Source organism: Sebastes umbrosus, chromosome 3, assembly GCF_015220745.1.
Source record: "Sebastes umbrosus isolate fSebUmb1 chromosome 3, fSebUmb1.pri, whole genome shotgun sequence".
Lineage (NCBI taxonomy): Eukaryota > Metazoa > Chordata > Actinopteri > Perciformes > Sebastidae > Sebastes > Sebastes umbrosus.
In genome coordinates this window covers 27,576,315-27,602,765 of record NC_051271.1, presented here as the reverse complement: position 1 = coordinate 27,602,765, position 26,451 = coordinate 27,576,315, and the positions used below count along the sequence as shown (strand labels likewise).

The 26,451-nt window shown below is 42.2% G+C and overlaps 2 protein-coding genes across 3 annotated transcripts; both read left to right on the top strand.

The window, feature by feature from the left end:
- Nucleotides 1-1,906: 1,906 nt before the first annotated feature.
- Nucleotides 1,907-16,774, top strand: samd1b (sterile alpha motif domain containing 1b). Of its 2 annotated transcripts, none has more exons than XM_037761278.1 (7): nt 1,907-3,429; nt 7,502-7,778; nt 8,953-9,083; nt 10,693-10,735; nt 10,832-10,949; nt 12,796-12,885; nt 14,968-16,774. In XM_037761278.1, exons 1-7 carry the CDS (start codon nt 2,059-2,061, stop codon nt 14,996-14,998), a joined length of 2,061 nt encoding a protein of 686 aa, XP_037617206.1. In that variant the 5' UTR covers nt 1,907-2,058; the 3' UTR covers nt 14,999-16,774. The 2 variants fall into 2 exon arrangements, with proteins under 2 accessions (XP_037617206.1, XP_037617198.1); XM_037761270.1 differs by having other exon boundaries at nt 12,796-12,910; nt 13,032-16,043.
- Nucleotides 16,614-25,190, top strand: zgc:136908. Its single transcript, XM_037761257.1, has 18 exons — nt 16,614-16,928; nt 17,246-17,357; nt 17,449-17,621; nt 17,698-17,840; nt 17,993-18,123; nt 19,849-19,980; nt 20,094-20,196; nt 20,354-20,487; nt 20,712-20,847; nt 20,962-21,074; nt 22,132-22,296; nt 22,486-22,608; nt 22,704-22,916; nt 23,016-23,194; nt 23,295-23,424; nt 23,636-23,794; nt 24,433-24,584; nt 24,686-25,190. Exons 1-18 carry the CDS (start codon nt 16,906-16,908, stop codon nt 24,789-24,791), a joined length of 2,427 nt encoding a protein of 808 aa, XP_037617185.1. The 5' UTR covers nt 16,614-16,905; the 3' UTR covers nt 24,792-25,190.
- The last annotated feature ends 1,261 nt before the right edge of the window (nt 25,191-26,451 follow it).

Genomic DNA, 26,451 nt, shown 5'->3' with positions numbered 1-26,451 from the left:
ACACAACACTCTATAACTCCCTCTGGCTCACTCACTGTTTGGACTGCGCATTGGTGTTTCTTTGTGTTTAAAAAACTGCGGGTTGATGAGATCTAGTCTGCGAACAAAGAGCATAGCGCACCTCCGATGGGCTTTTAAAAGCCACACACTTAAAAGCCACTGAGTGTAAAACAACGGAAATTTTCCAGCAGCAGGGGCGCCAGAAAATGTCTGTTAAAAAATGGAAAAATACTGTCCGTTAATTAAAGGGACTATTTGTAACTTTGTACGCGCATAAATGTAGCGGGTCGGCACACATGCGCGCTCGCATATGCGCGTTCGCGTGTAGCCGCTGTACCCTCCTCCTCTGCCTGCTCGCCTTCACTCAGACAGCTCAGCTCGCTCCACCTCTAGACGTGAACGCGCGCTCACTCCACACTGCAGAAGAGTTAGTTTAGCTCTGAGAATATCTAGTGAATGTACAGGGGACGTTTGTGCAGAAATAACTGCTGCAGCTCCTCCAGACCAACAGAGGTTTTCCGTGTCTTGTGAAGTGACGGAGCTCTACAGAGATTTACGTTGTCTTCTCGTTACCGACCGGGTGCCGGTGTCTCCTTTGCTCTCTCCGCCCGCAGCCGGAGAGAGCAGGGATACACGCTGGAGAGCCCCGCTGCCTCAGCCTGCACTTAGGCGGGAAAAGCCAACACTAGGATCAGATCTAAATCATGTTCATGGAGAGACCTTCGTCTGGTCAGCTAACATTACTGCCAAGCAGCTGAAATATAGAGTGATATTGTGGTTTTAGCTGACGTGTGTCGCCTCACTGTTTTAAGTGATGCTCGTTCAGGTATATTGAGAGCGAGCAAGCGCGAGCACGACGCTGACTTTCGTTGATTTCACGGCCACAGGTGTCGCTGTTAAGAAGCATTTCTGAAAGTTACAAATAGTCCCTTTAATATAAATAAACTGTAAAAAAAAACAGTAATTACCTTAATATAATTAGCCTTTATTACTGTTATTTTACAAGAAATATTTTACTTTTAACATATATTTATTGTTAGAATAGTCATACACCGTAAATCTAAGACCATTTACATATAAATCACAAATGAAACATGTAATTTTACGTTGCAAAAGGCCAAATTTACATTAAGTTTTGCAAAAAAATCTGTATTTTTACAAGAAATATTTGTAGAATTCCATGAAATCTTTTTCTTCTAACATAAATTAATTGTTAAAATAGAGTCATAAACCTCCAAAAAACTGAATAATTATCTTTAAAAATTATCAAGAAAAGCTTAAATACAGATAATTACGATTGTGATTACAAAAAAATACTGTAAATCTAAGACCATTTACATATAAATCACAAATGAAACATGTAATTTTTACATTTTTTTCTGTCATTTTGAAATACAGACAAAAAATTTAAAATTTCTTGAAAAAAAATGATTTTTTTTACAGTGCAGCCCAATTCCACCTTAAATGCCATTTGCGTCTGGTGGTGGAGACCTATAGAGGCGTCATCTTCAGTCCACCTTAAGCGCACAATGTGGCCAAACGAAACTACTGTACTACTACTGTAAATCTAAGTTATTTGCATATGAATCACAAATGAAACATGCCATTTTAAAAAAAAAAAAAATTCTGTCATTTTGAAATACAGACAAAAAATGTAAAATTTCATGAAAAAAAACTGTAAAAAAATGTTTGTTTTTTACAAAAAATAAAAAAAAATGTAGTTAACCATTTTTAAAAAAACGTTTTTTGGGGGATTTTTTTACAGTGCAGCCCAATTCCACCTTAAATGCCATTTGCGTCTGGTGGTAGAGACCTGTAGAGGCGCCATCTTCGGTCCACCTTAAGCGCACAATGTGGCCAAACGAACGAAAAGCGTAGCAGCCAGGCTTCCGTCCTCAGTCTCCAGCCGGGTTGATCGCACTCTTCTCCGGCTTCCCACAGCTTTGACACACAGCAGAGAGAGAGAGAGAGAGCGAGAGAGAGAGAGGAGGGGGGAGAAAAAGACGCACTCAGACCAAACCCCTACTATCCGCTCCTACCAGCAGGAGAAGAGAGAAGATGTCCGAGCCCAACAATAAGTACCGAGAGTGGATCCTGGAAACCATCGACTCTCTCCGCTCGAGGAAAGCCCGCCCGGATCTGGAGCGGATCTGTCGGATGGTCCGGAGACGACACGGGTCTGACTCGGACAGAACCAGGCAAGAACTGGACAAACTGATCCAAGAGCAGACGGTGCTCAAAGTTAGCTACAAGGGCTCCATCTCGTACCGAAATGCGGCGAAGGTGCAGAGGAAGAGCAGAAAGAAGAGTAGTGAGTTGACGGTGACGGCCGCTGTAGCTGGCTCCAGCAGCAGCAGCAGCAGCAGCAGCAGAGAGGACGCAGCAGCAGCAGCAGCAGCGACCAAACATGATCACCAGCTCAACAACAACAACGGAGACAGTGCGCACAGCTTCACCGACCAGGAGGAGGAGGAGGAGGAGGAGGAGGAGGAGGACTCTGAGCCCAGCCCAGATCCACAAACATCAGCCAGCAAGAAGAAGAAGCTGAAGCTTACTGCCTCCTCCAGCCCGAGTAGCCTCTCCGGTTGTGGCGCAACAACAACAACGCGCTGCGCTGCCCGGAGCGGCTGTGAAGAGGAGAAAACAAGTGCGCCGAGAGACAATAAGGGATTATTGTTATTGGGACAGCAGGGAGCTACTAGGGACAACTGCTGCTGCTCCCAGTCTCCTGGTCCAAGTCAGAGAACAAACGAAGGTGGAGGTGGTGATGCCGGCAGGAGAACACCGAGCAAAGCAGATGGAGGAGAGAAAGAAGAAGAAGAGGAGCCGTGTTTGTCTGGAGATGACACCCAGAACAAAACTTCTTCTCTCTCTGGGAGCGTCAGCAGCAATAACCCCCCGCAACAACAACAACAACAACAACAACAACAACAACAGAGACAGAAGCAGACTGCTGTTGTGCCTCTCAAGCCCAAACTTCGAGGAGGAGGAGGCACCAAAACTGCGGAGAAGAACCACCACGCCAACTCCGAGCTGCTGGGCGACAGACTGGTGGCTTCTGTTCGCAGCCTGTCCGAGATCAGGAGGAGCATCCGAGGAGGAGGTGCAGCGACCACCACCACCACCAGCAGCACCAGCAGAGGAGGCCACATGAAGCCGCTCGGGCTGAAGGAGATCCTGGGCTATCTGAGCAGCCAGGAGCGACTGTCAGAGGAGAAGCTGACCCGAGGCAAAGTCAAAGTGGTGATGGAGAGGGAGGTGGCGAGAGGCCGGCTGCGGAGGACCCGCTGCGGGAACATCACTCTTCCACTGAGGGGGATGGAGGCGGAGGAGGTGGAGGTGGAGGAGAAGAAGAGGAATGCGTCCGCTGACAGACTTGGAGAGAAGAGCGCACTGCAGGACAATAAGAAGCAGCACACGGGGATAAAGGTATGGGCACTGCTATCAGAATCAGAATCAGAATCAGAATGAGAATGAGAATCAGAATCAGAATCAGAATCAGAATGAGAATCAGAATGAGAATGAGAATCAGAATCAGAATCAGAATGAGAATGAGAATCAGAATCAGAATCAGAATCAGAATGAGAATCAGAATGAGAATGAGAATCAGAATCAGAATCAGAATCAGAATCAGAATGGTGTTTATTGCCAGGTGTAAGAGGTATACACTAGGAATTTTCTTTGGTTTTGTTGGTGCTAGTTAAACAGTAGAATAACAAAAGAATAGATAAAAACGTTAGAATAAAATGAGAATTAAAAAAAAATTAAATTCTACCAATATACAATATACCAAATAAAAAAAAATGATAACTTAATATTTCCAACACGTCCCAGCTTGTACAGGGCTGTACTGATGATAAATGAATGATCACTGTTTTAAACCCGCACACACTACGACACCATGCAGGACGCGCTCGGCTTCCCATCGCCACATATTTCTGGTTCCACCTCGGATGTTTTAGGTCTAAAAGTGTTTGTCAAGATTTTCTGTAGCAGGATGCGACCGTGCCTGTGTGTTGCGTGTGTCCTCTGTAGCCTCTAACGTGTGTGTGTGTGTGTGTGTGTGTGTGTGTGTGTGTCTCTGCTTCCTGCACTAAAGGTGCGGGTGTGTGTACATGCAGACGGCTTCCCCCGGCTCTCTAAAAGAGCGTCTCTGCATGGCGCGCGAGCACGAGTCGGTTCTGGTGTCGTCGCTACATGCACTCAATTTGGGTTCGCAGTAACATTTCATGTCGCTCTCAGGAACTTTAGCTGCGCGCATGCAGCGGATCTGTGGAGTGTCTGTATGGGCGCAGTAGAGGCGGTGTGTTTGCTGGCTAAACTTGAGACGTGCCGCTCGATGCCGCGCTCATGTGGGCGCTGCTCTGTCGCCCAGCGGGCCGGTGGAGGAAGACTCAAGATTCAAGATTCAAGTTTTATTTGCCATTTGCACCTATAAGTACATTGGAATTCTGAGCATTATACACCGAGGAGTCAGCTTTAAGAAAAGAAAAAAGGTAGAAAAGGTAATTACAGTACAAAAATAAGTAGCACATTCAACTCAACACAATAAATAAATAAATTATTAAAATATAAAACGCCCTCAGTGTAGTCAATAAATAAACTAAACTACCCTCTGCATAGGAACGATACCCCCAGAATACAAATATACAGCATATATGCTCCATGACCATGTTAAAAATAGACTCAGCCCAAACAGCCGAGCATCATGTCTGCATGTGATGTATAAAGGCTATACATATACATTTTTTTGCGAGGCACGTTTCTATAACCCCTGGTTTTTCCTCTCCACCCTCGTTATCCCCGCGCATCTCTCCCGGTTCATTAAATCCTTTGTATCATATCTGACAGAAACACTCCTCCCTCTCCCTCCGCTGTGGGTGCAGACTTGAGTAGGCGACAGTAGGCGGCTATTCTGATATCTGTGTGTGTGTGTGTGTGTGTGTGTGTGTGTGTGTGTGTGTGTCTCCAAGTGGGAGGTGTTTGTGCCATCTATATACTCTTTCTGCCCCAAAGAAGCGCAGCAACAGACTGTTTAAAAGCTCTGATCAGTGCTCAATGAGAACTTCGCTCAAACTCAGGTGTTGCCCGTTCATCTCTCTGAAGATTGAAGGTGTGATCTAAGATAAGATAAGATAAGATAAGATAAGATAAGATAAGATAAGATAAGATGAACCTTTATTAATCCCCGGAGGGAAATTCAGGTGTCAAAGCAGCAACATCAGCAAACAGAGTGAAACACAGGAGATGTAAAAGGTATACAAAAATTATAAAAACAATAATAGAGATATAAAAGATACAGAGTGAATGGGTGAACATAGTGTGTGCAGTCCGTCAATAAATAAATGTAGTATGTGCAATAAATAAATGTAATATGTGCATATGTGCAGTCTATAAAGTGGTACATAAGATGTATAGTGTAAAGTAAGTGGTATAAAGGATGTATAGTGTAAAGTAAGTGTATATAGGATGTACAGACGTGGACAAAATTGTTGGTACCCTTCCGTTAAAGAAAGAAAACCCCACAATGGTCACTGAAATAACTTGAAACTGACAAAAGTAATAATAAATAAAAATGTACTGAAAATGAACTAATGAAAATCAGATATTGTTTTTGAATTTTGGTTCAACAGAATCATTTTAAAAAACAAACTAATGAAACTGGCCTGGACAAAAATGATGGTACCCCTAGAAAAGATTGAAAATAGTTTGACCATAGGGACATATTAAACTAAGGTGTGTCCTGTAAATAGCATCACAGGTATCTTCAAACTTGTATCAGTCAGTCTGCCTATTTAAAGGGTGAAAAGTAGTCACTGTGCTGTTTGGTGTCATGGTGTGTACCACACTGAACATGGACCACAGAAAGCTAAGGAGAGAGTTGTCTCAGGAGATTAGAAAGAACATTATAGACCTTCATGTTAAAGGTAAAGGCTATAAGACCATCTCCAAACAGCTTGATGTTCCTGTGACTACAGCTGCACATATTATTCAGAAGTTTAAGGTCCATGGGACTGTAGCCAACCTCCCTGGACGTGGCCGCAAGGGGAAAATTGATGACAAATTGAAGAGACGGATAATACGAATGGTAACCAAAGAGCCCAGAACAACTTCCAAAGAGATTAGAGGTGAACTCCAAGGTCAAGGTACATCAGTGTCAGATCGCACCATCCGTCACTGTTTGAGCCAAAGTGGACTTAATGGAAGACGACCGAGGAGGACACCAAATCATAAAAAAGCGAGACTGGAATTTGCCAAAATGCATATTGACAAGCCACAAAGCTTCTGGGAGAATGTCCTTTGGACAGATGAGACAAAACTGGAGCTTTATGGCAAGTCACATCAGCTCTATGTTCACAGACGCAAAAATGAAGCATCCAAAGAAAAGAACACTGTACCTAATGTGAAACATGGAGGAGGCTCGGTTATGTTATGGGGCTGCTTTGTTGCATCTGGCACAGGGTGTCTTGAATCTGTGCAGGGTACAATGAAATCTCAAGACTATCAAGGCATTCTGGAGCGAAATGTGCTGCCCAGTGTCAGAAAGCTTGGTCTCAGTCGCAGGTCATGGGTCCTCAAACAGGATAATGACCCAAAACACAGCTAAAAACACCCAAGAATGGCTAAGAACAAAACATTGGACTATTCTGAAGTGGCCTTCTATGAGCCCTGATCTAAATCCTATTGAACATCTGTGGAAGGAGCTGAAACATGCAGTCTGGAGAGGGCACCCTTCAAACCTGAGACAGCTGGAGCAGTTTGCTCACGAGGAGTGGGCCAAAATACCCGTGGACAGGTGCAGAAGTCTCATTGAGAGTTACAGAAATCACTTGTTTGCAGTGATTGCCTCAAAAGGTTGTGCAACAAAATATTAAGTTAAGGGTACCATCATTTTTGTCCAGGCCAGTTTCATTAGTTTGTTTTTTTAAATGATTCTGTTGAACCACAATTCAAAAACAATATCTGATTTTCATTAGTTAATTTTCAGTAAATTTTTATTTATTATTACTTTTGTCAGTTTCAAGTTATTTCAGTGACCATTGTGGGTTTTTCTTTCTTTAACGGAAGGGTACCAACAATTCTGTCCACGTCTGTATAGTGTAAAGTAAGTGTATATAGGATGTATAGTGTAAAGTAAGTGTATATAGGATGTATAGTGTAAAGTGTGCCAGTGGTTAGAGTCCAAGATGGTTGCAGATAGTGCATGTTTAAAGTTCTTAAAGTCCTCCTAGTTCTCATATGGGGGTCAGCCTTAGTCCTCCTAGTTCTCATATGGGGGGTCAGCCTTGGTTGTGGATCCTGATGGCTATCAGCATGAAGGACTGACCCAGGTGCTTTGTGTTGTGCCGAGGGGGGATGAGTCTGTGGCTGAAGGTGCTCCTAGTCTTGACTAGCTCATCATGGAGGGAGTGGGAGGGGTTATCCAGGATAGGATCTGTCTCCACTTTAAGTTTACTTTAATGGAGATTTTTTTTCATACAACTTTATCATGTCATTGCAGCCGCCGTCCCCCTCTCTCCTCCAGGAGAATGAGCCGATGGAAGCAGCCAGTGAAGAAGAGCAACGGGAAGAGCATGAGGAAGAAGAGGAGGAGGAGGAGGAGGAGGAGGAAGAGGAGGATCCCCGGAGTTCTGATGAGGAGGAGGAGGGAGGACTATCCCCGGTAGCCATGACAACTGAACCAGAGCTCATTGAGAAAACCACAGAAGATGCTGCTGAGATCCAGCAGACAGCATCAAAACAGGAGAGGCCCCAACAGCAGCAGCACGATGGAAAAGGTGTGTGTGTGTGTGTGTGTGTGTGTGTGTGTGTGTAAGTGTGAGTGTGTGTGTTCATGTATGTGTTCATGTATGTGCGGTGGGGAAATTAAAGGCCCTGATTATTAGTACTATTATCATGACTACTATAGGCTACTGCTTCACCTACAAGTATTAGAGCGGTTATTTTTATTTTATTTTAGCCTTTTTGAATGGAATTCTAACTTTAGTACTTTTGTAGGGTAAATGTTTAATAACTTTACCTAATATATAAAGTGGAAATGTGTCTTTTGTACAGTACACATAACACAACACACCATTAAAAACATATGGAAATGAAAGTGTGTGTGTGTGTATATATATATATACTGTATATATACACACACTAATATAGTGCAATGGGCAGGCAGCAACAGGTTGTATAAATAATAAAAGAGAGCACAACATATAAAATAACAAGTGTTCCCTAGTGCAGTCATTGTGAACGTGTGCATGTATGTGCAGCGGAGAAAGGCTGATTAAAGGCCCTGATTATCAGTAACCTTCCTCTGTTAATTAGTACTATTATCATGACTACTACTATGCTACACTGCTTCACCTAAGTAGTGGTTACTTTTGTTTTCTTTTTGCCTTTTTGAATGGAATTCTAACTTTAGTACTTTTGTAGGAACATGTTTAATAACGTTACCTAATATATACAATTTTAACATAAATAATGTTTACTATTGTCACTAACTTTATTAATGGTTATTTAAATACTTACTTACTGTTGTGTTATAATTTCAACATCAATACTATTATTAACTATACATTTAGACTACAACTACTAATAATATTAATAATAATATTAATCATAATCATAGTAATACAATTAAAAGATGGATGGATGGATGGATGGATGATGGATGGATGGATGGATAGATAGATAGATAGATAGATAGATAGATGGAAATCTGTCTTTGGTACAATACACATAACACAACACACCATTAAAAACATACAAATAAACAGTATACAGACATGAATATAGTGCAATGGGCAGGCAGCAGCAGGTTGTATAAATAATAAAAGAGAGCACAACATATAAAATAACAAGTGTTGTGCGGTCATTCAGTGCCTGCTTGCCACAGGGAAAGCTGCTCTTTAATCTTTTCTTTTTGCTCTTTTCGTCTGGGTTTGGCTGCTGGTCTCACAGGGATGTGCGGGCTTGATTCCCTCACCAGGACGCCACGTCCACCTGTTCAGGGAGCTTCCCTGTCACAATGTAACAGCGTTCACTTGGAGGAGAGAGCTGTCGTCCCTGATCCACTACATACGGAGGCACAAGTAAGTGCAAGCATGTGCATGAGTCCTTTTGGTTTTTATTGTTGGGTAATGTTCCACGCATTATCAAAACAGGTCAAACGTCCGTGATATGATGCGTCCTACGTTAGAGTCTGACTGGCCTTTGTTGCATCTCTCCTGACATCCCTCTTCTGTCTTTAATAAAGACTAAACAATCCCCCAAAATATACTAAAAACAGGTCCCACATCTCAATTCTTTTACCGGCGATGGAAGAAGTATTGAGATCCTTTACCATATTAAAAGTACTACTACCATGATATAAAAATACTCTTTTACTTTCAAGTAAAAGTGCAGAACTATTATCAGCAAAATGTTCTTTGGTAGTAGTAAAAGTGCTCATTATGAAGAATAGCCCTTTTAGTATTATATCATTATATTATACATATTTATTATTGGATTATTATTACTGATGCATTAACATGTATTGAATTTAGTTATTTTCCACCTCTCTTCTTCAGTAACATTTAAAATTCGTATCAAAATGTGATTGAAAAGTGAACCCGGGGAGATGTATTCTGTGTAAATGTCGTGATTTTCCAAGTGCTCTTTTCATTACATCATTACATTTTCAATCATTATCTGCTGCACACTTGCATTAGCTATAACTAGGGTCAGGGGGTTCACTGTATAGTGAGAGCAAACACAGACACCGTGGCTGAACCTCATTCATCTGCACACTTTGAAACTGATCAATAAGCACAGAGTGGCTTGTGAATGTTTGAACTGTATTTCAATGAGGTAATCACAGAGAGGTTTGTTCTTGATAAACTGCTTTCTCTCACCTATTTTCTGTCATATATAATATTTATTTTAGAAAGAATATTTTCAAGATTTTGCGTGAAACACCTAAAAGACTTCCTGTATTTCCATGGTGGATATACTGGTGGGTCATGATTGTGTGTGTGTGTTGTGGTGGGAGACTCATATCCTCCTGTGCAGTGAAGAACATCACTTTTAATCAGTGACAGTTTCATTCTCAAAAGTTCATTTTGCTGCCAAATGTTAACACACAGTTGTGATTCACCCTACACACAGTTTATTTTTATGCTCTTTTGAACCCCTAGTGGCTTGTATCGTGCACACACTGATGTAATTCACAGCTCTGGCAGCATCACAAGTTGTTGTTTGGAATAAATTGAAGAAGAACCAGTAGTTATAATGAGCAGCGATGTATAGGCACAACGGCTCAACAACAGACAAAGAGACAGTATGGTGTGTCCAAAATTTTATCCAATATCATTATATCATTATCATTTCTGAGGTACAATCTTGGATCATGGCAGTGTGGCATTTCATTGCACATTGCACTCGTATTATGATGTATTTTACAAATAAAGATTGATTGAGAAGAAAACTCCAGGAACATGTTTAAGCTCTTCAGAAAGACGTTGCAGCTGCAGTTTTGTCATGATGCATCTTGACATATCCAGCTCATTTAATTGAGTTTAGGTGGAGGTCATATAACTCACATGATTTTTCCTTTGGCGCTGTCTCTGCTGACTTTGACTTGTTCAAAGGAGAAGATATTGTCTTTTGTCATTTATTTGCATCTTTGTTTGACCCCCCTCTCTTCTCTCCACATACAATCAGATGCAGCATGACAGACTCAACCACATCTCCTCAGGCTTTAACGGTAAGTTCTGCTTTACAGATAATCTCAAAATAGTGGCGTTTAGTGGCTAGCTTTGATGATAGGTAATCAGACTGTGCTTAATTTTTCCCATCGTAGGCTTGGAGTCTAAGATAGAGGTCGGCGTGTCGTCCTGCCTGCTCACACCCACGGCGTCCCCCAGAGACTCCGGCATGTCTGAGGACCGAGGGATGAACGGAGGAGTTAGCAGTGGAGGGTGAGTACAGCAGAAATGCTGGAGACACTGAAGACACAGATTCATTGGGTTGGTAGTGTCTGTTTCTCTCTTACTTGCTTGTTTGGATCTGTTACAAAGTCCATTTTAGTAAAGATACATTCTCACTTCACTGTAGTCTCTCTCTGTGAGGTAAATTTCCATCTCAATATCCAATTAATCACCATCAGACATTGCATGTTCTCTCCATATTGTGCAGTCCAAGATAACACTTTTCCTGATTGTATTTTGTGGCCACTTAGGTGCAGCGGAAACAAGTTGTGAACACGTAATTTACATATCATCACCCTTTAAGTTGAACTTGTTAGCAAACACTTAATATCTACACATCCAGCAGTTACAGAGCAACATTAGATTATTTGGAGTCGTGTTTCTGTCTACGTGATGAATGTAAGTCCTATATTCTCTCTCTCTTAGCTCTGTTTTTGGTCTCCACCAACTCCTAGGGGAAGTATTTGTCTCTTTAGCTGTTAAATGTTCCACTACGTTCACCAGCTAGTTGCTAATTGTGTCTGTCTGCTGTTTGTTGCTCAGCAGGTAGTTTACAGTGGGTTTATAGAGCTTTTTTGACACTATCAGAGCGGTGAGAGCGAATCAAAACAGTAAAGTTGCGGGCCGGACAGCAAACAACGAGCTGCTCACTATAAAGCTCTGTAAAGCTGATGGGAGCTACAGATAATAACTCTCTGTAGGTTCATCACTATGAGCGACACCTTTCACATTGTCACTTTAAAGACTTATTTATACTCACGCGAGACACCGTGGCAGGGGCCTCCGTAGATGGCGCGTGCACTACAAGCATGCACAAAGGCGTTTATGCTCAACGTGTTGTTCGTTGCAATATGCTCCGAAACGCCAGGAGGCGTACAAACGAAATATTCTGTGGATAAGCAAGAAGTCAATGAGTGGTACCGGAAAGGAAAGTAGGCTGCCTGGCAACAGTAGTAAACACCAACGTACCGCCAATCATTGCTTTTGTGTACTGTAATTATTACTGTCGCTTATCCTGAAGTCTAAGTCTCTCAGGGCTTCCCCCTCGGGTCGCCACTCTTTCCAAGAGACCTTTTTTTTAGCTATTACAAAACGATCTCTCATATTCTTTCACAGCCTGCAGCAAAAAGCCTCTTCTTTCCCCAGTGTGTTGCCTATTTCTTTCCAAGTATCTAATGACATGTGTCTGTCCCTGTGGTCTCTCAATGAACATTTGTAGAGTCGTCTGTACAGGCGATCCTGCGTGACCAGTCTTCCCTCAAAGGCATCCATGTTGAAATGTAAGGCGCAGCGCACGCAGTCGGCGCAGCGCACGCAGTCGACGCATTGTTACAAAAATTCAGAGGTGCACGACAAATCACCGCGACAGCTTGCGTAACCTTCGCGCACCACGCAAAAGCCGTGATAACACAATTTTCTGGCGAACGCACCTCGCGCCAACTTCACTACAGCGACCATAAACCAGGCTTAGTACATTGTTATTGTGAAAATATTGATTACAGTCGCTTTAAAATAAAGTGAAACAAAGTCTGGCTATTTATCATTAATCAGAACATAATATTTGATTCTCCTGTTTACACAATGACGGTGCAATCTCAGGGTTCAAGGTTCAATTTATTCATCAGTGAAAACATGGAAATCGCAATACTCCCATTCTGATAAACCAAGGCTTATATATAACATAGGGAATAAACACCCACTAAACCATAAATAAAAACAACACTAAACTACATTTCTTAATTAAACTGACAGCTCTGACATAACTTTACAAGTTTACGATTCCAACGTCTCCTGCAAGTTTTGTAATGGGCCAACGCCCTCTTCCTCATCTCTCTAGGTTTATGAAGTCTGAGGGGGCCAATGGGAGCCCGGTGGACTGGACAGTGTCTGATGTGGTCAGTTATTTCACAGCAGCAGGTTTCCCTGAGCAGGCTGCTGCCTTCATGACCCAGGTGAGCCTGTAATCCCCTTTGACAACCACTAGAGGCCACCAGAGACAGGATTAATGTACTTGAACCTTTAACAGTTGTAACCTACATCCACCTACCCACATTGCTTTGCTCTCCTCATTAGGAAATCGATGGCAAGTCTCTTCTCCTCATGCAGCGTAACGATGTTTTGACTGGCCTGTCAATCAGACTCGGCCCCGCCCTCAAGATCTATGAGCGTCACGTAAAGGTGCTGCAGAAAACGCACTTTGATGATGACGACTGTTAACAACAGAAATACACACAGAGACTGTTAACTCTGTATCTACATATTATATAGCTCAAGTAATCCTATAAAAATGCATGCATGATATATACACTTTTCATCTCATGTCAAACAGCGCAAACACACACACACACACACACACACAAACCTATGTTTCTCTTCCTCTGGCCCTCTACGACTGCTCTGGTCCCGAAACGACACTCAGAAATGAAACTGGATTTCCTGGACATAGATTTTCTACCAAACAGAGCACAAATGTTGGCGGGAGAAAGTAGACTCAAACATTTCAAGATGCAGAGGTAAAAAAAAAAAAGTCATGCAATTTCTCTTTTTTTTTAATTTACAATAATCTAGCACTTTGCAATTTCTCGACTAAACTGTGCAAAATGGTTTGTTTTTAAACTGTTTTTTTGTGCTGACCTTTATGCACATTTTGAAAGAGGTCGTGGTTATTTTGTGCGGAAGTAAATTTCCCTTTGTTGTTTGAGGCTTTGGTGCAAGGGTTTCCCGCTTGTGGGTGCGTGTTTGTCATTGTACACATACTGTATGTGTGTGGAGGCATGACAGAGCATGATGGATGGAGCAGAAACAAATTAGAAGTTGACCAGATTAAATACATTCCCAGAAGCTGGATGGTTGGGATGCTGACCCGTCATAGTCCTCATGTATATCAGGATAAAATCCGGTGCAGGGTTCACGACCTTGTGAAAGCGGTCGTTGGTCAAAGCAATAAGCTGATGATTCCCCCCGAGATGTTTGAGAGGTTGTTGAATCTTGTCAGCTCACAGATCGGTGCTTCAGATGAAAATATATGACAACGTTTTTAATAATGTTTTTAAGCAGAGCTAGCCATGATCTGTTCTGATCACCACGTCAGGGGCCGGTTTCACAAAGACAGACTTTGACTGTGGCTTAGATCAAACCAGTCAGACTCCAGATGGACGTCGAAATTCATCCATTGCACAAAGCTGTCTAGTTTCTTGACTGTCTATCTATCTATCTATCTATCTATCTATCTATCTATCTATCTACCTATCTATCTATCTATCTATCTATCTATCTATCTAAGTAGGGGACTAATAGAGTGTTGCAGGATGAGTCCTAAGACCCGGAAATGAGTTCGCATTTAAGCACTTCCGGTTCCCTCGTCTCAAAGTCAATGGGTTTTTGGTTCAAATAAGGTCTGTGGTTAAGACAAGCTTAAGAGATTTTAACGTTTTGTTCTACGACATAAAATACGTCAGTAAATATCCCACTCGTGACTTTTGAAGCCTTTCTGTGTCTTAAAAATGGTGGTTGCTAACAAGTGGCTAAATGAGACTACTAAACGTCATCATGCCGACTCGTCCGCCTTCACAGCCTCGTTGTGTAAACTCGCAACCGTGGTGTAGTTCGTTTATAGCCTAACGTTAACTTTTTACTTCTGGCGATTGCATTTACGCTTCAAAAATCATAAAAGTAGTGTTCATTTGTGACGATTATCTTATGTAAGAAAACATGTAAGTATCATAAATGTGTGTTTGCCACAGAGTTTATTTTCTGCAATAATCCAAAACACAATGGAAAAATCCCATTGGCTTTTTGTCGAGGGAACCCAGGGAGATGCTCACTTCCTGGTTGAACTAGAAAAATATGTCATCCCTGGAGCACTCTATTTGCAATAAATTGTGGGTAAATTCAGACTTTTTTTCAAATAAAAAAACAAAACATGGCTGACCGAGCAACTGCATCAAGCCGCTCAGCTCGTTCACTCAAGAAAATGTTTGTTTCTGGAAAGATTCAATGATCACAAGGCCATTTTTCTGGGAATATTCAGCAAAGTGTAACAATACAAAAACTCAAGCTGAGATGCTGTGGCTTCTTCATGTGGCAGGACTCAGTACTTCTGTTTAACTCGTCTGTTAGTCAGGCTCAAGACTGACGCTGTCCTCACTCCTGTACCTTTCCTAAAAACTCCTTCCCTACTACGTTGTTAGGAAACCACAAAGCATGAGCCATGTTTTCCTCTTTTTTTGTCATTTGGTTCCACTGGTCAGCAGATGTCACTGATTGTAATTAAGACTGGCCCAACACTACAAACCAGTCTAAAACATCTTTGTGAAACTGGCCTCAGTCGGCTGCCGAAATGTTGATCAAACACGCCAGCTAACTGAACTGAAATCAGCAGAACAATCAGCTCTCAACTAAATGTAATAGAGTGTAAATATATTGAAAATAAGCCAATCTAATACATCAGCCTCCATCTGTAAAATATTGAAAAACTACTATCTAACTAAAAGATGTTATCGCAGGGTAAAGCTGAGTCAATCAATCAACTAATCTCATACCACCAGCATTTTTTAACTGTTTTTACCGGTCAAACCTTAGAAACCAAATGTTGTCAAATGGTCACACACATCTCATTCCCACCTTTACTGTAACGGCATACATTCCAGGCTTGGCATCTCCTCTGTGCATGCATTATTAAATTACTGTTTTGTTGTCTCATATTTGTATATTTCTGTTTTCAGCATATACGTTTCATTTTGTGAATGTTTTCAGTCCACTCTCCACACACTGATGTTCAAATCAACGTTTCTTTGTGCATTCAAACCTCCTCTACCTCTCTCCCCTCGTTTTCCCTTTCACTTTCACTTTCTTTGCAACTTCCATGAACACATTGTCAACTTATTCCATCTAGTTGAAGGTGTACGTTACGATGTCTGTTGCCATTGTTAGCATCAGATCATTTCATTGTCATTAGGTGGGGACAGCTGTGTTGGAGTCCAGATTCTCACAAGGGGGAATGTACAGTGCGTCTATGCCCTTGTTGCGTGTCTCAAGTTATTTGTTAAAGGACAATTTTAGTAATAAAAGTTTGAATTAAAACACAACAACTTGTCCATTCTGAGTGTGTGTGAACGCGTGTTGCATGCATCAACAGTGTTTGTGCATTCATGTGATGGCTGTGAGTGTCTGTGTGTACCAGACACAAATGTGCATATGTAGTGTGTGTGAGGGATTGAATGCAACAACACAGCAGCTGGGTTACAACAGCAGCTCCCTTCAGTCACAAGGAGTCGAGAGGGAGGAAAGACCATAATGCGTTTTAGAAAAGAAAAGAAAAAACAGACTATAAGTCTGTTCTTTTGGAAAATAGGCTCTATACAGCATTTATTTTGACCCATAAATATTTCAGAGTAAGTCGGGATGTGCTCTCCATGACCAGCTGGGGACGTGTGCCTGCATTTGCTGGTAAGAAGCAGGGGGAGGAGGAAATATCACGCTATATCTGTCCTGGGACACTCTCCAAGGTAAGTGCTTGGGATGAGTGTGTGAAACTGTGTGTGTGTGTGTGTGTGTGTGTGTGTGTGTGTGTGTGTGTGTGTGTGTGTGCGCACACGGTGGGGTTACAAATAAGACAGGGAGGCAGATGGGCATATTTATACCTCTGCTGATAAACAGACAGACTGCAGCTCCCACAAACATGGTGGTTCGTGGCAACAGAGGAAAAACAAAAGACTGAAACTCTCTGCTGGCAACTTCTAGGCTCCAGGACGACCAAAAAACACTCTAAGGCAGTTCAGATCAGGCAGAACCTGAAACCTTTGGCACTGAGTGATCACAACAGAAATCAGACCATACAAGATCAGCACCTGAATATAACACAGTAAACAACTGCAGTCGACGGTGAGGGAGCAGATCTTAGAGTGAGAAATTGGGGATATCTGACGAGAGACAAAGGAGAGCAGTCATGCCAGGCTCAGGAGGAGCAGAGTGAGTGAAACAGCTGCATGTGTACAGTATATGTATGGATATGCTTAATATTTATTATAGTATACATGTTTTTGTCATAAAACTGGTGTTAATAAATTCTGCAGATGATCAAGTTTTAAAATATATAGAATTTGTATATTAAACTCAAAGCTATTGACAAATCAACAAGATATTTTTCACATGTGTACAGGCTTGTATAGTTGCTAGGTGCAAAGCCAAAGAGAGTCTAAATACAGCTCGGTGTCACATGAGGAAATAAGAGCTACAAGTACAGAGCCTGCGTGTCAGAGAGTCATAACGTGTCTCTTGTTTGGAAGCCCAAAGGGAGAAGATTTCTCCACTGCCATCCTGAAGCAGAAACACAGGCCTAACAGACTCATTGTGGACGAAGCTCTCAATGAAGACAGCAGCATTGTCAGCCTGTCGCAGGTCTGTGCGTCTGCGGGGGTGTAAATGAACAGCATATATCCTGGTCATGTTTCTATGTCTTCTGAGATGTGAGTGTGTGTTTGCACTATAGAATAAGACAGAGGAGCTGCAGCTCTTCCGGGGGGACACGGTGGTGTTGAGAGGGAAGAAGCGGCGCCAAACGGTGTGCATCGTCCTGAATGATGACACCTGTGGGCCTGAACGAATCCGCATGAACCGCGTGACGCGCAGCAACCTGCGTGTCCGGCTCGGTGACGTCATCAGGTATAGATCTCACATCATGTGAGGTTTGACAATGTTATTTGAAATAACCAGGATGTTGATGTGTGTTTTATCACAGTATTCATGCCTGCCCTGACATCAAGTATGGGAAAAAGATCCATGTCCTCCCAATAGATGACACCATTGAAGGTCTGACGGGAAACCTCTTTGATGTTTTCCTCAAACCGTTTTTTCTGGAGGCTTACCGGCCCATACATAAAGGTATACTACTACCTGTGCCGCTGGTCTTGACACAGTAAAATAGCTCTGTTCATCAAATGATCCTGCGAAATCATCACTTCAACATCATCTAGAGCACATTAAGAGGCCCCTGTACTGTATGTGGTGACTTTTTTTTGTATCTGTGTTGCTAGATGACATCTTCTTGGTGAGGGGGAGCATGCGGGCGGTGGAGTTCAAGGTGGTGGAGACTGACCCCAACCCGCACTGCATTGTTGCCCCAGACACTGTCATCTACTGCGAGGGAGAGCCAATCAAAAGAGAGGTCTGTGACCAGCTCTCTACTATAATACTAAGTTCACAAAGTATACAATATGTACTTACCTAAATGCATTATTTTGTTAGTCAGTGGGCTGGTTGTACTAACAGGAAATGATCCAAGGTGTACACCGTCAGATGTCAGTCAGGCTGAAACTTTGGAACAAATCCACCAATTTCAAATTTGAAAAGTATTTATTAGTTAATTGTTTGTTTTCTAAACTGTTGTTAAATCCATTGCAAAATATATTTTGTCGCTTTTTCCGAGCTATACTTCACTCCTCTCTTAACATAATACATTGCATTGCAGAATAACTCCATGAACACCACACTCAAAAATGTGTGTGTTGGCCCTAATATTCTTAATTCATGTCATTTTTCTAGTGTAATAGATCTACATATTGAAAACTATTAGAACACTGTCTATAGCAGGGGTTCTCAAACTTTTTTGGGGCCAGGGAACCATTACATTACTTTTCTAAGGACCACCTCATAATCGTGTTAAGCACATTCTTACTACCATTTGTACTCTTAGATTTCATTGGAACTATCTGTATTGTAAAACCTTTCAACCTAAATACTTCAGACCTGTTTCATAGTGATAAACAGAAACACATTTCAATCTAATCATGTTAAGATAAAATTATTTACCTTTAAACAGAGGGTCAATTTTATTCAAATTGCATTTGGACTCAACTTCACAGCATTTGTAGCCCACATTTCAAGTAATAGATCTTAAAAGCTTTCATAAAATGAATAGTAGCAAGACTGGTAAAGTCCTAGTAAATCCAGATGTTTAATTTAAAACTGACTTTCAGTAAGTGCTTCAACTTTAAAATAACAAACTTATTGCTGTTTCTATTTTCTGTTGGCCCAAAGCTAACATGGGTGGGACTATGGTCCCCATCAAAAGATATGCACTTTTTAATGACACAGCACAATTTTATAATTTATAGCTAATTATTTCGTGGACCCCCTGACAGAGTGCCACGGACCTCCCAGGGTCCCCGGACCCCACTTTGATAGTCACTAGTCTATAGTAACTGTGATACAGGGTTGTCTACAGACTTGATGCCCTCATGCAATTGATGTTCATGCTGCAAACATGTCTGGTTCAACTCATCCCATTGAGATGGACTTCAGTTGGGTTGAGATAGGAACTATGCAGACCAATGAAGTAAACTAACGCCTCTGTGAGATGATGAAATAACTTCTGGAGGTGTCCATTTCACTCCTGGACAGCAATAAGGTTTAGCTACAGAGTAGTGTCCAAATGATAATAATTATGTTTTAATGGGCCTATTAATGGTACAAGGACAACATTACATGCACCTCAGGTCTGTGCTGTTAAAGCCACGCAGGATGGGGAGCTGCTGAAGCTCACCTGGTAGAGTCCTTACCGCAGCGGCCAAGGATTCGAATCCGACCTGTTGCCCTTTGCTGCATGTCATCCCCTCTCTCTCTCTCTCTCCCCTTTCAGTACTGTCTCTGTCGCTATCAATAAAAGGCATAAAAACAAAAAAAAATAATCTTAAAAAAACAACCAAAAAACAGGCATGAATGGATCCATGGATTCTTGCTGTTTATACGTAACAATGCTGCGACAAAAACTTCATCTAAGTCAGCAAAGTTATCCAGTTTGGGTGATTTCATGTGACCTTATATGGCATCAGGAACCGAGACGAAGAATAAACTCAACCAAGTCTGAATCTTGCATATCGCCCTGTGACAGGACGAGGAGGAGACCCTTAATGACATCGGCTACGACGACATCGGAGGCTGTCGGAAGCAGCTGGCCCAGATCAAAGAGATGGTGGAGCTTCCGCTCAGACACCCCGGCCTTTTCAAGGCTATAGGAGTTAAGGTGTCGTATACACACAGAAACCCTGATCCCATCCACTCTTATCCCTGCTTCCTTTGATTCTAACATCAGGTAATTCTCTTTTAATGACTCTTCTTCCCTCCTCTCTCTCTCAGCCCCCCAGAGGCATCCTGCTGTACGGCCCTGCAGGCACAGGGAAGACCCTGGTGGCCCGGGCTGTAGCCAACGAAACCGGTGCCTTCTTCTTCCTCATCAATGGTAAGGCTTTGTTTTCACACAATGAGAGCATTTGTACAGAGGAAGACATTAGCTGATCATGCTCTCGCAAAGTGAGAAACTTCTCATTGGTGATCTTATTTAGAGATCCGTGTAGGAGAAAATGTGTTTCACATGCAGTGCATTATTCTGTGACAAGGTCCTGAGATCATGAGTAAGCTGGCGGGAGAGTCAGAGAGCAACCTAAGAAAGGCGTTTGAGGAGGCGGAGAAAAACGCTCCGGCCATCATTTTTATTGATGAGCTGGACGCCATCGCTCCCAAGAGAGAGAAGGTAAACAATGGAGAACAAGCACAAAATGCCTGTGTCTGCTCTATATGGTCAGTGTACAGCTCTGTATGTGCAGAAACTGTCTGTAACATCTGTACAATCAAGTGTGTGTTTCTTTTGTCTGAATGCAAATACAGATAAAAAGAGAAACAATTGCCTGTAACTTTGTGTGTGTGTGTGTGTGTGTGTGTGTGTGTGTGCGTGTGTCTGTGTGTGTGTGTGTGTAGACCCATGGCGAAGTGGAGAGGCGTATAGTCTCCCAGCTCCTGACCCTGATGGATGGCCTGAAGCAAAGAGCTCATGTGGTTGTCATGGCAGCCACAAACCGACCAAACAGCATTGACTCTGCTCTGAGACGCTTTGGTCAGGACAGCCACACACACACACACACGCGCACACGCACGCACGCACGCACACACACACACACACACACACACACACACACACACATTTACAAATGGTGATGTCTCTCTCCAGGCAGGTTTGACCGGGAGATTGACATTGGAATCCCAGATTCGACTGGCAGACTGGAGATTCTGCAGATTCACACCAAAAACATTAAACTGGCTGACGACATCGACCTGGAGAAGGTGAGAAAGTGTAGCAGCCTAGGCCAAAAGAAACATAAAAACTTTTTTTTTTTAATTCTCTAATAATGACAGCTAAAACAATTAGTTAATCTGCTGCAACTATTTTGATAATCAGGTGATTTTGCAAGCAAAAGCACCAAACATTACGTAGTTCCAGCTTTATAATTCTGAATTTGCTGCTTTTCTTTGTCGTGCAGTGTGTGATTTTTATGCACCAAACTATTAATTGAGAACGTAATTTGCAAATTAATCAATAATGAAAATAATCGTTACTTGCACCTCCAATGGAAATTGTTTAATGAGGTGTTCTGAAATATCCTCATGTTACAGGATTACCTTTTGGCCACAGTCATACCTGATGAGGATATTATTATTGTAATATATTTTAATATATTCCCCATGAAAATAAATTGGATGATTTTTAAATGTATAAGAATAACTGTCTAACTATCTTTGCTGAGATAAAAGAGATAAGAGTGAATTTAAAATTGAATTTAAAATTGGGGTAATTGGGGTATTTTTTTATTTAATTAAATACAAATTATTTATTTTGGAGAGCATTACATTTACATGAAATCCACTGTATTTCTGTAACTTTTTACATTATATAATTAGACAGTAAACAGTATCATCTTAATGATAAGAGAGAGAGAGAGAGAGAGAGAGAGAGAGAGAGAGAGAGAGAGAGAGAGAGAATAATACTATTCAGAGAAAAGGGAAGATGGGAATTTATTCTTAGTATAAATGTGATGATCTGATCAACAAATATTCACTTTTAAGTGCTAACCTTCTGGCAATAACCGATTCAATTGAGTTCAATTGAATTCATTTGCATGCAGGTGGAGTTTCTGCTGCTGTAACAGCACAGTTCCAGCAACATCACTGCCATCAGCTTTTGTCTGTCTAACTTCAGTGTTGAAAAAAGGAGCTGTAAACAAAAATGTTACCCTCAGCAAACACACCGCCTCCTGATGGCCTGATTGTCCCATTCTTGATATGAATGTGTGCAGTTTAACAAATTCATATTAATGTCCCTGAGCTATTTAACATATCTCAGATCGCCAAAGAGACCCACGGTCATGTAGGCGCCGACATGGCTGCTCTGTGCTCAGAAGCTGCTCTACAAGCCATCCGCAAGAAGCTGATCCTCATAGACCTGGAGGACGAATCCATCGATGCTGACCTGCTCAACTCACTGGCTGTCACCATGGATGACTTCCAGGTACACACAAGTGCAGACTTTTACTCCTCCAGACCGTTTGTGGGTGTATTAATCCCTTTAAAGAGCACAACTGTGCATCTCATTGTTTGTAACCACACGATAAAAGCTAGACGTGAATATTTCTTAATGAAAGAATAAATGAAGAGAGATGCATCTCCATTCCCTCACACTCATCATTTCCTCTGTCAGTGGGCTCTGAGTCAGAGCAACCCATCAGCTCTGAGAGAGACCGTTGCAGAGGTGCCTCAGGTGAACTGGGAGGACGTCGGAGGACTGAACGAGGTCAAGAGAGAGCTACAAGAGCTCGTTCAGGTGGAAGAAACACTCACACACCACCAGACTCTGCACATACCTACAAACACAAGCTCCATCAACAATCCCATCTATCTTCATCTCACCCCCCCCAGTACCCTGTCGAGTATCCGGACAAGTTCCTGAAGTTTGGTATGACTCCGTCTCGTGGAGTATTGTTCTACGGCCCTCCGGGCTGTGGGAAAACCCTGCTGGCTAAGGCTATCGCCAACGAGTGCCAAGCAAACTTTGTCTCCATCAAAGGACCCGAGATGCTCACCATGTGGTTTGGAGAATCGGAGGCTAATGTCAGAGACGTGTTTGATAAGGTGAGAGCAGAGACATAGAGATAGAGATAAAAATGAATAATCGTGGGTGGACAGACATTTGTTTCACACTGTGACCTTGCTGACCTTCTCTGCCTACAGGCCAGACAGGCAGCCCCCTGCATCTTGTTTTTCGACGAGTTAGACTCCATTGCCAAATCCAGAGGAGGCGGAGCCGGGGATGGAAGTGGTGCAGCCGACAGAGTCATCAACCAGATACTCACAGAGATGGACGGCATGTCGGACAAAAAGAATGTTTTCATTATTGGTGCAACGAACAGGTGGACATGTGGGAATTTGTGTTTAATGATGGTTTGAGAGGTGTGTACACTGGAAGTCATGATTCTCATCTGGCTTCCTTTACCCCTCTCGTCACACCAGACCAGACATCATAGACTCCGCTATCCTGCGGCCGGGCCGTTTAGACCAGCTCATCTACATCCCGCTCCCAGACAAACCATCTCGCACAGCGATCCTAAACGCCAACCTCCGCAAGTCCCCTATTGCACGAGTTAGTGATACTCACACACACATATGGAGATCTGTACAGCATCTTCCTCATGTACACAAGAGAGAGAACAGAAAATGATACATTGGTCTGTCCCTGTATACTGTAAATGACAGTGGTAAAATATATTTAAGTATCACAAGTACTCATTGTGAGGTTCCTAGTCTGCCTGTTTCCCTTTCCCTTTTGCTCCTCCTTTCTCCGCTTCCTATAGGATGTGAACCTGGACTACCTGTCCGGCATCACAGAGGGTTTCTCCGGAGCTGACCTGACAGAGATCTGCCAGCGGGCCTGTAAGCTGGCCATCCGTGAGGCCATCGAGGCCGAGATCAAGGCTGAGCGCCAGAGGCAGAACAGACCAGGCATCCCCATGGTCAGACTGCCAGGCTGCTACTGCTGCTGCGTTGCATATTTGCTTAATTACACCATATTATGTAAGGGATAATGTACAGCGAGCAGGTCATTGTTGTGAAATAAACCCAGACAATGCAATGGTCTTGCATCGTCCTGAAGGGGTTTATTTCACAACAATGACCGGCTAGCTGTACATTATCCCGCTTATTACACGGCCACTTACTTAAGAAATCAATAATTTGACAAAAAAATGGTCCGCCAGAGTCCGACATCATAACTGTTGCCATAGCAACGGTCTGCTATAAAGAAATAACAGACCAGACCACGAACACCCTGATTTACCAATCAGAATTGAGTATTCAACAAAGCCGTGTAATAAAAAGTATTAAACAGGAGGTTGATAATTAGGTCTCTCTGTCTTTTTCTCACACACACACACACACACACACACACACATGTACCACTCCTCAAAGCAGTACCAGGCTGTGTGTGTGCTCGGTACAGAAAGAGACTGTGGAAGATAAAAAAAGTTCCCTAAAGGGCGGCTGTGGTTTTTGTATCTTTCAGCCTTTGGACTGGGAACACACACACACACACACACACATACAGTGTATTGTTTCCACATGAAGTCCTCATAATGTTTTTCTCTGCCTGCAGGAAGAGGACTTTGATCCAGTCCCAGAGATCAGGAAGGACCACTTTGAAGAGGCGATGCGATTTGCTCGTCGCTCCGTCAGCGACAATGACATCCGCAAATACGAAATGTTTGCTCAAACTCTGCAGCAGAGCCGAGGTTTTGGAAACTTCAGGTACACATATGAAAGTGCAGCACGTGTCACTACAGAAAATGTAGTCTTGATTTCTTCAGGACACATTCAAGGCTCATTCCTCTTTTTTTTCCCCCACCTAGGTTCCCCTCTACTACTGGTACGCAGTCTGGAGGTCAGGGGTCAGGCTCTGGGTCAGAGAGGCCAGGCCTGTTCAGAGAGGAAGGCAATGATGATCTCTATCAGTGACAAAAACTCATCATATAGTTGAACAGCTGCAAAATGTTTTCCTCTTCCACTGCTGTGCTCGGCTTCCTCGGAGGAATGGAATAATGGGAGTGGAAATAGCAAGACGCAAAGGGAAACATGGGGATATAATAGTTATAATAATCATAAAGAACTTTTTTTAAAAGCCTTTTAAAAACATGAAACAAACAAGAAATCAGATGAAAAATGTCTAGAAATTAAGCTATCATATTCAATGCAAAAACCAAAACACAATGATAAAATAATGGATGTGTGAACCATAATAACATCAAAGCTCTGGGTTTTCACGCTATAATCTGTTTGCACTTTGAATGTAATGTAAGTTGTGTGTGTGTGTGAGTATAAAATGTGATAAATAAATGTATTCGTATGCCTCTATGATCACTCTAAGGTTTATCTTGGGATACTGAATGCAGTATTTTTGTACTGGTACTGTGCATGCTGGCTCACTGTCGCACTGTTATGGCTTACAGGGACACTTGAATGTAATGTAACCATTGTTAATGTTATTAGTAACACATGTGCTTTTCCTACTAAGTCAAAATATCTGCTGTGAAAGAGCCTGTTTGATTGAACACATATGAACGTGCATCATGTAGACACAATAAGAGAGTAATTAAGGTGTCAAGACTAGATGACACAGGCTCCTCTTTAAGAGTCAGATTGATCCAAATGAAAGAGTCAGTTCACACAAATCACACAAAGACATATTTTCCCAGATACACCTACATTGTCTCAGTTTGATCTCAGTTTTCGAGGTACCAATACACCCCATTACAATGAAGGGTCTCAAATCATCAAAAAAGATTATTCTTTTTGTTATCTAACTGTGGACAATTTTCACTATTTTTCAACCTTTTATATCACAAAAACAATTTGACACACAGTGAATCTGATGCCTTCATGGCCCCTGAGGGTCTTGGGCCCTAGAGCAGTTGCCCACTTGACTTGGTGGTCAAGCTTTGCTTGAAAATATTGAATATTGAGCTTAAAGCAGCAGTAGGCAGAATATTTTTGGCATCATTGGGCAAAATGTCCATAATAACCTTTCAGCATATTGTAATTCAAGTGTTCTGAGAGAAAACTAGACCTCTGCACCTCCTCATGGGGTGTTTCATGGCTTTAAAAAATCTAGCGCGTAACGGGAGACTTTGGCCAATCACAGGTCATTTCAGAGAGAAGGCGTTCCTATTGGTTGGTCACTCAACGGAGGCAGCTGTCAATCACTCGTGAACTCTGATTAAATGGTCAAACTAAGCAGCGTTGGTCAAATATGAATCAATATTCTGTTACTGTAATGTCTATTTCTTGCCTCAAATGTTTCAGAAACATCTTGTAGTGCACTGTTTACCTGTAAGATCAGAGAGTTTGCTCTGGCTGGTGGGCGATGCTTGGTATTTCCTCAACTTGATCTCCGGTCTGTGAAATCTTGCAGATGCCGTTAGGAGCACCGGAGGACACAGAGGCACATGATTTTTTTCCAGATTACCTGTCTCATGCACTACTGTCAGGATATAATGAATGTTTTATAAAAAAACTTTTTTTTAAAATCATATTTGCTCCAATTCTACCCTCTGCAGCTTTAACTGTAATGTTTGTATGGTTCACATCATTAAATAGGCAAGGCAAGGCAGCTTTATTT

What these genes read in the sequence shown, in the direction of transcription:
- samd1b (XM_037761270.1), top strand. Translation starts at nt 2,059, where the DNA reads ATGTCCGAGCCCAACAATAAGTACCGAGAGTGGATCCTGGAAACCATC. An exon ending in GCAGCAGCACGATGGAAAAG is followed by an intron (nt 7,779 to 8,952) that starts GTGTGTGTGTGT and finishes CTGGTCTCACAG; the next exon opens with GGATGTGCGGGCTTGATTCC. An exon ending in CTGCTGCCTTCATGACCCAG is followed by an intron (nt 12,911 to 13,031) that starts GTGAGCCTGTAA and finishes TCTCCTCATTAG; the next exon opens with GAAATCGATGGCAAGTCTCT.
- zgc:136908 (XM_037761257.1), top strand. Translation starts at nt 16,906, where the DNA reads ATGCCAGGCTCAGGAGGAGCAGA. An exon ending in CTTCTTCTTCCTCATCAATG is followed by an intron (nt 20,197 to 20,353) that starts GTAAGGCTTTGT and finishes TTCTGTGACAAG; the next exon opens with GTCCTGAGATCATGAGTAAG. An exon ending in TCGCTCCCAAGAGAGAGAAG is followed by an intron (nt 20,488 to 20,711) that starts GTAAACAATGGA and finishes GTGTGTGTGTAG; the next exon opens with ACCCATGGCGAAGTGGAGAG.